This window comes from Thunnus albacares, chromosome 5, assembly GCF_914725855.1.
Source record: "Thunnus albacares chromosome 5, fThuAlb1.1, whole genome shotgun sequence".
Classification (NCBI taxonomy): Eukaryota; Metazoa; Chordata; class Actinopteri; order Scombriformes; family Scombridae; genus Thunnus; species Thunnus albacares.
In genome coordinates, this window is record NC_058110.1 from 19933614 (window position 1) to 19947401 (window position 13788).

Genomic DNA, 13788 nt, shown 5'->3' on the forward strand with positions numbered 1-13788 from the left:
CAGTACGGGTGAGGAAAGAGTTCTTTCCTCTGTCGCTGTAAGCTCACATTCATCTGTCAGGGCCCCATTCATAAAAACATCTCTTTTATGATTGCATCAGGAACTTCCCCGATGCAATGACAAACGGGCCCTACAAAGAGCACCATTAATGAACCAAAGAGAAAAACTGTTTCACATGAGGCACTTCTCATCGGTCTCAGCCATCATTGAAACTCAGCTGGCAACACTCTGAAACCTTAAACTACATTTTTCAACATGGATCTTGTATATTCTGTTCATGTGCCTATTCAAATGTGTGTGCGTGTGTCAGTCTGTGCACTGGTGTACACATGTACCAATGGATAACCCAGTATGCTTGGGTCTAAGTCAGGCCTTTCTTAAGGTCTTTCTGCTAGCTAAAGGTAGTACAGTAAACAGACACACTGCACTGTAAGCAGATATATGGCCTGAATTAGCTCCATCAGAACAGTCAGCAGTTAGGAGAGCAGTACAATGTTCGGTCATCACTCAGATAATGTGGATAAGGTACACAAGAACTTCATGGAAGCAAGAAAACCTTATAAATGTTTTGAATTAGAGCCAAACTAGATATGAAGAAATACATTTAGAAGCGTAGGAGTTCTTGGTATCCATGCAACACGGGAGCTTCAGAAGCTCAATAAAGCAGCCAGAAAGAGCCAGCATGCTGTAATTTGCAGTTTGACATTAATATCTCTCCCAACATATACTTAGTTGCCCATGAGCATGCATTGGAGACAAGAGACATGCACATTACAGCTTCTCATGCACTTGTTAATGATGTTTTAAGACTAACATGCATCACTCAGGTCATGCAGTGTGGAGTCGTCTCAGGTAGCATGCAGAGACACTACCTTAGTCTTCATGAATTTAGAATGGCTCTTGTAGACCTCCACCTGCTTGAGTTCATCCTGCCTGTCATCAGAGTGCAGCAGGCCGCTGGTCTTTAACATCTGGACCTCATCCTCTAAGTCTCGGATGTTCCTCTCCAGGGAAGAGATCTTGGTGTCCTGCACCAGTGACAATAGGCAGGCAACGAGTAAGATTTGAGTCCCGGACTTTAATAAGGGCGTTCCTGTCTTACATGTTATTGATTAAACAATGATCTATGTATCTAGTGATCTCTTTAACTATTAATCTAAAATAAATATGTGCAAAAGCCCAAATACAGGGAGAGGAGGTTGACAAAATGATGTTGATCTGAAAGAGAATATTGGCCTTGAAATTTTTACTTATTGTTGTCATGGAACGCTATGCATGAAATAGCTGAGACAGACATCAATTCAAGGAGGCTGTACAAAAGATCATTTGCAGCTCCCGCGAACCCCATCTATACCTGATTGGATAAACGTTATAGCTATATGAGATATATCAAAACTGAAGCTGATTTGAGACAATCACTGGACTTTTGATCTGTGACAAAATAACCCATTACAACGTGGAAATAAGAAAAACATGAGATTGCAAAACAGCACTAACAGCCCCAACAGCATATTAACAAAAGACCTCATGGCATCCTCTATCTAGATTATAACCTATTAATGTATAGCCCAATATCTGACTAGAAAGCATGGAAAAACAGAGGCAATATCTTGGCCAGCAATTGTGTACAGCCAAGATGTTTTCCTTTGCAGTATCTATGAGGGAATGGAAGGGTCTGTCATGGACAGGTCCCGAGGTTGTTTAGCTGCATGGTTTCAGACATACATTAAATGCTAAACCTTGGAACAGGAGAGAAAGGTAATTGAATAAATGGAAGCAGATTGCATGATGCCATCAGCACAAACCACAGGCAACATGTAAGCATCTGACCTCTATTACATCCTCTGACATCAGCCCTGCCTAGAACACGGTGCTGCATATACCATCCTGAACACACAAGCACACATACACCATGCAAACAGGAATGCATAAATATATATATAACACACCGACACACAAACACTCACACACGCAAAGAGTATATGCAAAGATGTTGACTTTCATTGTTAACCCCAAAAACAGTTGAAGTGGGGCATTCAGGCATATAGCAGAATAAAACCACCTCACCCTAAGCATACATACATACACACTCAACACAATACAAAAAGGCCCACCCAAAGTCTACGCTATTGAATCATTTCCATTGCTTCACATTGATTTCTGTATGAAAATAACTGATTGCTATCTGTTTTTGTTCCAGAGTGAAAGGAGAGAAAAACATCACCCACAGGAAGAGAAATAAGGCAAATCCAAAGGAAAATACAGAGGGTAATATCAAAAACAACATTCAGCACAATATGAATACATGTTAATAAAAGCTTGGCCTCAAAACCGCTGTAACATGAGCTACACGATGGTGCTGAATTCCATCCCAGGGAGGGATTTATGATAGGGATAGAGGAAAACACAAATGCTGTATATTTGTGGTCCATGTTGAGTTGATAGAAGGATCAAGAGATCAGCACTCATTACTGTACCTGCCAGATAACGTCAGGATCAAAACAGAAAGGAGGGGAGGTGTTCTGTAATCACAAAGCGAAAATATACACCACTTAGAGACAAGCAGCATCACAGACAACGCAGACACTGGAAAAAACAGTATCAACATTACATGCTCATAGGACAAAGAGCATGCAGAATTCCCTCAGCTGCATCAATACTTAAAAAATTAGCAAAACAGGAGATAGTTTTATTTAGCAACAATGCAGGGAAATATCTCTTCCTCATCAACAGCATCACCAAAGGAAGGCTGTTACTGTATCTCTCTGTCTCTTTCACTCTCTAACACCTTTCTTATGTCTAATCCCTCTGGCAATGTTTTGCCTTTTCTAATTAATACAGTCAGGCTTTGCATTTAACGCACTGTGGGCATCCTGGGCTAGCACATGTGCAGTTTGTTAATAGGCAGACAAATCACAAAGTATGTGTGAAAAATAACTGTGGTTTTGCTGTAAAGGAGCCACTTTTGGAACAAGCGTTTGCTGAATGAACACAACATATGCGTTGTGTGTGGGTGTGCACGCAGACACATGTGGAGTCAACTGCATTTTTCACAGCTCTGACGACTTCAAAGGGCTGAGATGAGAGTGAAAGCTTCCATATGTGACATTTGAAACAAATTGAATAAGTGCTCAACTCTGCATGGGCCAATAATGGACTTTACTTGGGCATGGCCGCCATACAGACACGAGGCAACAGTAAGACAATGTTTCTTAAATTGTTTGTGCATGTATGTTAGTGTCTACATTTACAACCGAGCCGTATCCTCTACTAGCGCTCATGTTACAGCAGTGCTCATCAATAATTTAAGTTTTGTTGGTATGAAGTTGATATCAAAATAAACCAGAGGACATTCTGCAACTGGAAGAGTGAACTACACTGCTGAAACAGGATAAAAACATCTGACTTTTTTATCACAACACCTACCGCAGTTTAAACTCGCTGATCTCAAATTTGTTTGGAGATCGACACATTTTCTACAGCTGCTGGTTTTATAAACAGCAAAAGACACTCACATTTATGAAGCTGAGAACTGATCAATTGCAGCAATACACACTCACACCTCGTAGCACATTATTACCTAAAATGTCGCCTGTTCTCGATGATTCAAGATTCACAGTAACTCCTACCTTCATATCAATGACAGTCTGCAGAGCCCTGGTCTTGGCCGGATCGGCCTGGAGCTGGTTCCGACGATGAAGCTCCTGAGGAGGGACCCGGTAAAAATAAGCCTGGCGGCTCATCATCTTTAACACTCTCTGACACCCACGGCTTCAGAGCCACTTAAAACGATACACTGATCAGTCTGACCAGTCCCAGTTTCTATCTCTCCCTGTCCTTTTTACTACATTGTTCTACTGTCCCTAAAAATATCTTGTTTTTCAAATATACTTTTCCTATTATCTTGAAGCTGGTTCCTGGTTTGATGCTCTCCTGAGGACTTTTTCCTGTCTCTAACAGCAGGCGTTCAAGTCTCTTTTCTCTGATCTCTCTTCTTCAGTCTCTCTGAGACACAGTCAACTATAGGTCATCTGAATCTGTCTCTATCACTCTTTCAGTCTGCATCTTTCTGTTTCTTATATCTCACTTGTTTTCTGTGTCTCTCTCGCAGATGTCTCTGGCATGCTAAAGCTCCTGCTTAGCAACACTTTCTGCCAGCACATGCGCTGAGCTTCTTCTATCAATAATTAAAGGTAGCTCTGACCTACAACTATGCCTACAAAAAAGCACACACACACATTCAAGGTAATGGGCACACACACACATACTGGCACACAGAAAGTTAAACTTACTCAATGAACGGGGAAAATTTAAGGCATTAGGCCAAGTCCATTTGGGAGAAAGAATAATATTGCAATTGAAAGATTTTCAACTACATGGAGCGTGAGTCCTGCAATATTTTGAAACATTTCAAATTATTGTAGTATTTAATATCAGGACTGACCATTTCCTGGTTGCATTATGTTGTACTATTTTGTGTATTTGAAACACCTTCATTATATTGCAGTGAAATTACAAAATCACCACTTACAAAAGCCTCAATCATTATTATGGAGCTCAATCAACACCTGCCTAAAAGAGTGTTAGCAAAAAATGGAGCAAAAGCTGTGAGCAAGTTACACTTTATATATTTGCATGAGGCATGCCCTCCTCTCAGCAACACCAACACACCCTTGGAAAAGATGATTTGAACTGTCAAAAATACTCAGCTGTCCCTTCACTCTGCCTATGCTGCCATTGCCTCATTGGTCTGCAAGTATTTCCACAACCATTACTGCTGCTGCTGCTGCTTAGCTTTAATCAGCCTCACCACCCAATGAGCATCCACCTGTAGATTCTGAGTCTGGTCACAAAGGAAAAATATCTGCTATCATCACTCGCCAAACACTCTCTGTGCAGGTATAAGTGTGTGAATGATTACAAAACATAATGCTTCATAAAAAAAAAAAACAGATCTATACATATTTTATGCACAAATTACCCCATAACACAAGTAAACTGGAGGTCATAGAAACCTGGGGTAACTGAAAATGTGTTTAAATATACAGTAGGTGGAAAAAGTGAATTGCTTGGATGCCTCTAAGGAAGCCATTCAACAAGGCTCCAGCAAAGGAAGACTATTGTAATACTAGGAAGCTCCAGGGATGAATATACAGTATGGAGCTGCCTGATTATGTTATAGACAGCTGCTGGAAAAGGACAAAATGCTCAGTGGAATTTCCTCATTCAATAAGGTTTTAAAAAAAAATGCAATGGAATGCAAAAAGTCATATTAAATTGAAAGAATTATGGTACACAAAAGGGTTACAAAAACACAGACAAGCATACAAGTGCACACCCACACACTGACTAATGTTTAATATGTAGCACCTCTGAGGAAAATTAACAGGTCGGCAGGGGCAATGAAAAATAAGCAAAATTGCCTCTTTCACCAGAGGGACTGATACACAATCCCAAGTTACAGATGAATAAAATGACAGAGAAACTGAAATGCAATCAACAGTCAGTATTCGTGAATATTTCTCATCATTCTTAGACACAAAAATGACTAAAAAAGCAAGAGTGGACATACAGGGAGATCATGGTAACAGGTTTCCATGATTTCCCATTGCTTCCATTCTTCCCAGTTCTCCCAGTGATTTGAAATGAAAGGAGACATGGGTCTTATCCTCTTGTCCATGTAAGATGTGGATAAGGAGGGGATTACTGCTGTCAGAGCATGCCTCCCACAGACTGGCATGCCCACTGCTGCCACAACTCTAATCTTCTACTGACCATATGTGTATTAATGTGTCACAGTGTGTGTGTGTTTGTCTGTCTTTTTGTCTGCCTGTGCACATTTAAGTATTTATCTGTCCCTCTGAGAAAGTGTGTGCATTAACTCCTTATCAACAACGGTTAAGAGAACAATTCTCAAAACCATGGTGTCCCTCAATGGGGGAAATTAAGTCATGCAGGAGAGCATGTCATCAAAGACTGTCATCTCTGCTCCACATGTGTCAGAGCACTGAGCATATGGAATGAATAGGATCAAAAGTAACACTATAGCAATAAGTGCTGGCATCCTGAGAGAAGGATACGGTCAAAAAGTTCAATTCTAGCCTGAAGGCAATGGTGTCATGTACACTACGCGCAGACAAGAACATGCACAGATCCTACATAGACATACACACACTCACACACATATTCATCAATCACAATCCCATCCCTTCTCCATCAGTGAGAGAAAAAGGGAAAAATTTGCTTGCCGCAAATGTGAAAATGTCTCTATCAGCTCAATGGCTTAAAAGGGCTGTTTGAAAAGACAAAAGTCTAATCGGAGGGAATCAAAGCCTTGCTGAAAAATAGGGAGGGGTTGGGGGGTGGTGGAGGGGTGGAGGGGGTGAGGAGAAGGTTTGAGGGGTGTAATTTTGTCCCGATAAACTTTTCCGCTCGAACATTCTGGGAGATCAACAGAGCGTGGCGAGTATGTGGTTCCCGGGGTGTGGTGGGGAGAAGGGAGCATTGGTGTGTGTGTGTGTGTGTGTGTGTGTGTGTGTTTGCTGATGGTATTTACAGTGGTCTTCTAATGTTAGTCGAGAGGGGGCTTCATTAGCGGAGGCTGAAAGTAGCCAATCAAGAATGGAGCCCTAAAAAGCCCAGCCTTTCACCAATTAACCTAACCACAGCAGATAGCATATCAGTCTGGGGAGAAAGAAAGAGAGAGTGGGAAATGTGGATGGACAAACGAACATACAAAGACAAACAAACAGATGAAAAAAAAAAAAGGAGAGAGGAGAAGACGTAAAAACTTTGCAGTTGATTAGCTGGTGGCACGAGAAAGTGAGCCAAAAGAAAAAGTGGGAAAGGGATTTATAAAAAAGACTGATGACATGAGCTTCCACTTTTAACCGACATGCTGGAGCGCTAGAAAGTTTGAAAAAGTTAAATTTCTGGTTTTATCAGTGTTTGAGAGATGGAGGGTGGAGTGGAGGGGGGGGATAGACAGAGGTCCTGCCAAAAACAGCAGCAGGACTTCTGAAGCCAGTCATACTATAGAAAACAGGGGAGCCATAAGTGCTTTGCCCTTACGTTCTTAACAGTAGAGCAATGCTACATACCCAGTCTTAGGGGCCTTAACTCTATCCAGTGCCCCTAAGGACGACGTCGAATCTGCAGTGCGATGCATATGAAAGTAGATATGCCATCTCCAAGTAAAAATCTCACAGTGTGTGTGTGCGCATGTGTGTGTGTGTGTGTGCTCGCCCTTGGCAGCAGGTCAGGACTGGACAGGAACAGACCAGTGGAACGGCTGTTATTATTGGGTCTACAGAGACCTGGCGGCTGGGGAGAGTCGATTAGGCCCAGATTTATGCCTCTCAGCGTGTGTGTGTGTTTGTGTGTGTTTGTGTATGTGTGTGTGTGCCATCACACATAACTTAGGGTTAGGGTACATAATGGCCACAGTAGTTAAATTCTGATAGAACACTGCCACTCTGTGGATATTGCTGGTACTGAAACAATGTACATTTGCCAGTAAACATACTAGATGAAAGCTCATATGCCACACTCAAACAAACTACTTTATATGTGGGTTCCATATTGTTTTAACAAATGATGGCAATGTTGTGTAAGTGAGGTGTTACATCTCTATTTCAAGAGTCAAGTAAATTGGCTGACATAGATGTGCCAGTGTTTCTAAGTTGTCTGTGCAGCTAAGACAGTCTGACAGCTGACAAAGTTGAACAGAAAACACAAGCAAGAGCACGGGACTACACACCATCCCCTGACAACATACATCAGCAGGTGAAGGAGTGATGGAGTGAGCTCTATATCCATACACACTGCACACCAGCATACCGTCCAGACATAAACACAGACAGCTGGTTCAAGTAACTTCACATCTGGCCATGGTCTGTAAGTCATGAGTGGTACAACTGTGAGAGAAATCGGAAAAGACAAAAAGAGATTTCCATTCTCTGTGGACCCTGACTCAATTCTCTAATTTGCAACATACACGGGCACTTACATTTTTACACCCATCTTCCTTACGAAAAGCCCTTCAGTGAACATATGGGAAAACGAAAAACAAAATTAAGATCATGTAAATGTAAATCTAAGGTAATAAGTTCTCGTCATACCGGAAAAGAACAGTAAAAGGGCCCCCCATCCACCCTCAGCCATGTTTGAAGGATAAATAAAAGGAGAGGTGGACTGAAAATGGAGGCATTTATTATCTCAGCTCAAGCTAAACAAGCTGGGTCATTTAAAAGAGAGTAATGGGCGCAGTAATGGAAGACAGTTGGGCTGGTTTCCTTTGGAGCTAATCAAAAGAACTAAGACTAGTGCCCCCTAATAGAGGCAACGGCAGCACTACCATCACAGCCCTGCCTCTGCTAATTATGACAAGTGTAAGGCTAAATTACTACTCTGACACATAAACAAAGGCAAGAGGCATTCACAGGAAGAAGACCATGTCTCAACGTTAAATCACTGCATGGAAATCTTTCAATTAATTTGTATTCACCCCAACTACAAACTGATGAGAGCGTCAAACAGACAAACAACTTGATCGTCCTTTAACACAATGTTAATAAACTGTGTTTGGATCACATTTCTTTGTGGATTTGGAATATGTAACTTTCAGTGAATATATTTTTGGAATGCAAAAAAAGACAAAAATTTTTGATTGATAAATTAATGTTAAAAGTGTCAGAAGTAGTAAAAACACACAATAGCATGAATAATGACACTGTTATGATTCTGCTATAGATTCATCAAGAAACTGTTTCTTCTCATTTATTCACTACTGAATGTGTAATAGTAGCTCAGTTGCCAGGAACTATTTTGATTAATCCTGACTATTTGTTATTGTTCTATTTTAATTATTTTAATCATTATTATTCCTATTATTTTTAAACTGGACAAATACATTTTATTCATCAACACTACATTATTCACTATTTTGAATATGCTTTCCTGCTCCTCATTACAATTTCTAGAAGACCATATGTTGATCATAGGACAAGCTTAGTATTATTATTTAACTATTTCTAAAGTATTAATAAAACATATATTTTAATTTTACCTGTATGTAATAAACCACACACAGCGTTACTGATAAATATTAACATCTGACGTCTGATACACAATCTACACAATACAAATACACCTACAAATAGCTCTACAGCATATGAACTCATCAGTTTCACTCACTTTAAGCAAGGTTATTAGTTTGACTAACAATCTGCTAAATTAACCGCATCACTAGCTGCAATTTGAGCTGTAATCACCTAAGCAAGTCAACACATCAGACTGTGCAAACGAACCTGTATGCCCTCTGTCTGTGTCTATGTGTGTGTGTGTGTGTGTGTTTATGTGTGGTGTGTGTGTGTACACAGACTCCATAGCACCATCTCAACCTCAGTGGAGAGGAGGCCAGAAGGAGACGAGGGGAAAAACGAAAGAACAACAATCACCTCTCTTTTCAATCAGGGCAGTCAGAGTGTTTTCCCTCATTAATCATACATTAATATTCAGACAAACACAGCTTGTTTTTCTACCTTAGAAAAACATTTCTTTCTCTCATCTCTCCCCCACTCTCTCTCTCACCTCTCAGTACCAGTCACCCCCTCCACCATAGCACACACAGTATGTGTTAAGCTGTCAAGCGGTTAAAAATAGCACAGACACAGACAGCGTGTGTGAACAGGTACTCACCTCTTACACACACAGCATGGTTAGGTCCCAAACATACACACAGACACACACAGGCACAGGAGTGGTTGCATTAGCATGGGCTCAGACACCCACATTCCTCTCTGACAAAATCACCCACAGTGACCAAACACCCGGCATGGGTGGATATCCCATCAGCCATCGGCAGCCCAGAGAGGGAGTGTCCTCGCTAGAAACGCTAAGCCGACAGGCCCCAGATGTGCACGCATGCTCACATACACGCACACAAACACAAACACACACACATGCAATCATTCTGACTAGGCACTGCGAACATAGAGGCATACAAACAAAACATAGGCGGAAAAACAAGAACATCACAAACAATAGCGGAGCATACACAGACACACAACGTACAAACACACACAGCGACAGAGAGGTAGAGAAATTAAGGGCTAAGAAGATTTAGGAGTTAAAAATAAACAAGGCAGGAGTGAGGAGCACAGAGCAGCCGACTGCTAGTCCTCCTGGCGTTGGAGACAGACACACCTGTGCTATACCACCACTCACTAGAGGTCTGGCACTTTTCATTTCTTCACAATCAATAAAATGGAGTCGGAAGTGTAAGCCAGAAAAAAAATAGGAAGGTCTTAACTAAGAGTCAGGCATGAACTTACCAAATAAGATTTGTCTTTTCTTGTATTTTAATTGAGAATTTTTGATGGGTGCAAAAATATAAAAAAAATAAAAAAATAAATAAAATCAGTTGAATATTTTTTCAGTTGCACTGTACAAAAGGGCCCTCCACACCACATGCTGTAGAATAAATGCTAAATGCTATGTGCAATGCATAGACAAGTGATATACGAGCAACTGCCATATGAGCATGTGCATACCCAGGAAAACAGACACACACACACACACACACACACACAGACACACACACAAACAAACAGAGTCAGATTGTAAAACTACATGGCTGAACATAGGCTTAGGGCTCTCCGTATGTTAATCTGGCCCATTGATAAGACCTGCTGAGCCGCTTTCTGCTCCCAAACTCTACATAATACAGGCACACACACACACATATGTGCAAACAAATACACACATACAAACGCAAGCAAAGCATTAATTAATTGCATTAATTAATATGCAAATCAAAAAACACATAAAACAAATAGATCATATATGCATTTAAGTGATGATAAATATCACGTTAACCATTAATATAGTTTACAATATCTGTTTAGTATCAAAAATCACGTGCCGTTTTGATGTTTTTTAGTAACCTTCATGCACTAGAATGTATAATGTTATGTTTAATTCATATTCAGCTCTCAAATATTTCCAAAACCATTCAGGGATGTATCCGACTTAATTGCTTAATAATTGTTTTTTTATTATTAACACAGGCAACACAATTGTGTACCATAATTCGTAATGTCAAAAAACTACAATGATCTTATTTAAGTGATAGATGATAAATGATAAATATTGACATACTACCTAGCCCTTTTGTTGGAATTACTTACTTATTAGTATTCATTTTTTAAAACATTAAAAATATCAGGAAGAAAAACACACCTCTCTCACATGCATGTTTTCTAGCTGGGCTTCAGCCTCCTGCGCCGCCATAGTTATGATGCCTGTTCTCTGTCCCCGGCCCCAGTGTCCCTGACTTTGACCTTGGCCCTGAAGCATCTCCAGCAGCCTCTGGATGCTCTCGTCCCGGGCGCCAAGCGTCTGCTTCTGAGAGTCGATTCTCAGCTCCATCTCCTCCATGGTCTTCCTCAGCAGGAACAGTTCCTTGGCCTGGCGCTCATGCTCCGACTGCAGGCGGAAGAAATTTTCCTCTGACGGATCCAGAGGAGGGGGTGAAGAGAAGCCGTCACACCCGGGCACCTGGCAGGGGCTGCAGGGCCGGACTGAACTAGAGCTGGGCACTACCAGCGGACCTTGGTTAGGACTGTAAAGGGGCTGATTTGGGCTGGTCCTCGGCCCAGGCTGAAGGGTGTTGGCTGGGCTGATTCTCTGTGTTGCTACTGCAGTATTACAGCCATAACCAGGGCTGTGAATAATGATGTCAGCTTCCTGTTGCCTTGGATTATAGGTGTTGGATGGGCTGGCTCTCGGGCTGTTCTTTGGTCCAGGACTGTGGAGGTTGCTGGGGCTTTGTCTGGAGCTGGGGCCAGGGCTGAGGCCCCCTCTGTGGTCCTGGTCCATACGGAGTTCTCGACAGGAGCCAGAGTTCCCCTGCTGTCGCTGGTGCTGTAGGCGACTGTTCATTTCCCTGTGAGCCCTCAGCTCCTCCTGAAGCTCCTGAACTGTTAGTGGAAGCTGCTACAAACAAAGTGGATAAAGATAAAATGCCTATTTATTCAATAACAAACACAGCAGACATGTATAGACACATATAAAACATTAATTAACTTATAACACACATATATAAAAAATATATGGTGGGGCACTTAAAACAGACCTTGTTTCTTCTGATATCCCCAAGCTGCAGCAGAGAAATTTGACATAAGAAAGACACACACACATGCATAAAGCCCAAAGAGAAAGCAAAAAGGAAAAAGATGCCCCAAATATCAAACCATTGTGTAAAATACTTAAGTCTCTTTGGTTTGGAACGCTATTGGGTGATGGTTACACACTTTGGCCATGAGGAGGCAACATTTCTCTTCAAAACACAGGCAAAATACATAGAATGTACTATGCTTGAAAGCACAAGTGGCATGTTTGTTTGCAGTGAGATGAACATCAAAGGGGGGGAAAGACAGGACAAATGGTGATGGTGTTCCAGATGAAAACAAATTTGCAACTTATGAAAACAATTTTTTTTTTTCCAAATTTATAGAGAACCTCAAAAAGAATCGGTGACAGTTCCAAGCATAAAAGCAGTGAGTCTAACAAGGACCCAATTGTGCCACTAAATAATTAATTAATTAATTGACAAATCAATAATCTGTTAAGGATGCAGTTAAGGAATGTGCAAATCAGTGCACAGATAAAACATAATGATGAAGAATTTAGTCTTTAATAGGTCAAAATTGGCATGGCATTAAAAAAAACCTTGGAAAGATATCTGCTTTAAATCACAATTTGTTTTGTTTTGGTGGATTTAAACAATATTTGTCATCACAGCATGAGCTTTTAAAGATGGACACATCAATGATGAGCAAGATTGAGGAGGTTAATAGATGCAATAACTGAAGGATTTGTCAATACATTTACCACTTGAACAATTATACTAAGCTACATAAACAGGCTCCCATAAAATGTTGTTGGGGACAACATATTTCATTCAACATTCATGCTTTTACCACTTGCTGCAGTGCAAAGTAATACAAAATACAATATGCTAATTTATATTCACAGCTCTCAGCTTTTCTGATTGGCAAATGGAAATTCACTCTGTGCTTGAAACCATGGACACAGAGCATTCTTGATGATTGAGCAGGATAAGAAAAGGCTGTAAGGAAATCAAACAAAAGGGAAAAAACTGACAATACACACTGCACCTTACATCACATAGAGATGTAAAACATTCATTGATGAAAACACTAAACGGAAGTTAAACACCTAAATTTTCATCTCTGTGAAGCTATTACCAATTTTTCCTCTAATATCGTGACTCCTCTGCTCGAGTCCAGAAGGTAGACGGCACCAAGGACACAGAGTTGAGATGTAGGAGGGAGGCGAGGGTGAGTGCAGATAATCAATGCAACAAGCTAGCACTGAATATCAAGTCAGAGTGGGTGGACAATCCTCCGCACAAACACACACATTCACACACTCACACCATTGAGACTGTAGACACAAATACATATGTAGTGTACACACACACATAGACATACACACACACACAAACAGATGGTTAGGGGACAACTCTGGTGGCTGCAGCTGAGAGAAAAGGTGACATTCCTTATGCTAATTATAAAGTTCTCTTGTCACACTCAACTCTTCCCAGAGTGTCTCGAAGGGCAAAAAACATTAGAAATGGAGAAGAAAAAAAGAGAAGAGAAGTGACCACTTAAAAGAAGAGAAGGGGGATAGAGGTGATAAAGGAGAGCAAGGTGACAGCAGATAAGAGTTAGAACAGCATCCTCTGCATAAGGTATTGTTTTT

General features: G+C 40.9%; 1 protein-coding gene across 11 annotated transcripts in view; it reads right to left on the minus strand.

The window, feature by feature from the left end:
- LOC122982584 (ERC protein 2-like) overlaps nucleotides 1-13788 on the minus strand; it is a 156735-nt gene that overhangs the window by 137533 nt on the left and 5414 nt on the right. For 7 of the 11 annotated variants that reach the window (XR_006403498.1, XM_044351982.1, XM_044351984.1 and 4 more), the window contains 4 exons: nucleotides 11242-11997; nucleotides 3630-3704; nucleotides 2478-2522; nucleotides 873-1028 (listed from right to left, as the gene is read on the minus strand). Coding sequence is in view for 10 of the 11 variants with exons in the window: in XM_044351982.1 (XP_044207917.1) it covers nucleotides 873-1028; nucleotides 2478-2522; nucleotides 3630-3704; nucleotides 11242-11997 (1032 nt within the window). In the remaining variant the exon portion in view is untranslated. The remainder of the gene's footprint in view (nucleotides 1-872; nucleotides 1029-2477; nucleotides 2523-3629; nucleotides 3705-11241; nucleotides 11998-13788) is intronic. The other 4 variants (XM_044351980.1, XM_044351981.1, XM_044351983.1 and 1 more) reach the window with 4 other exon arrangements.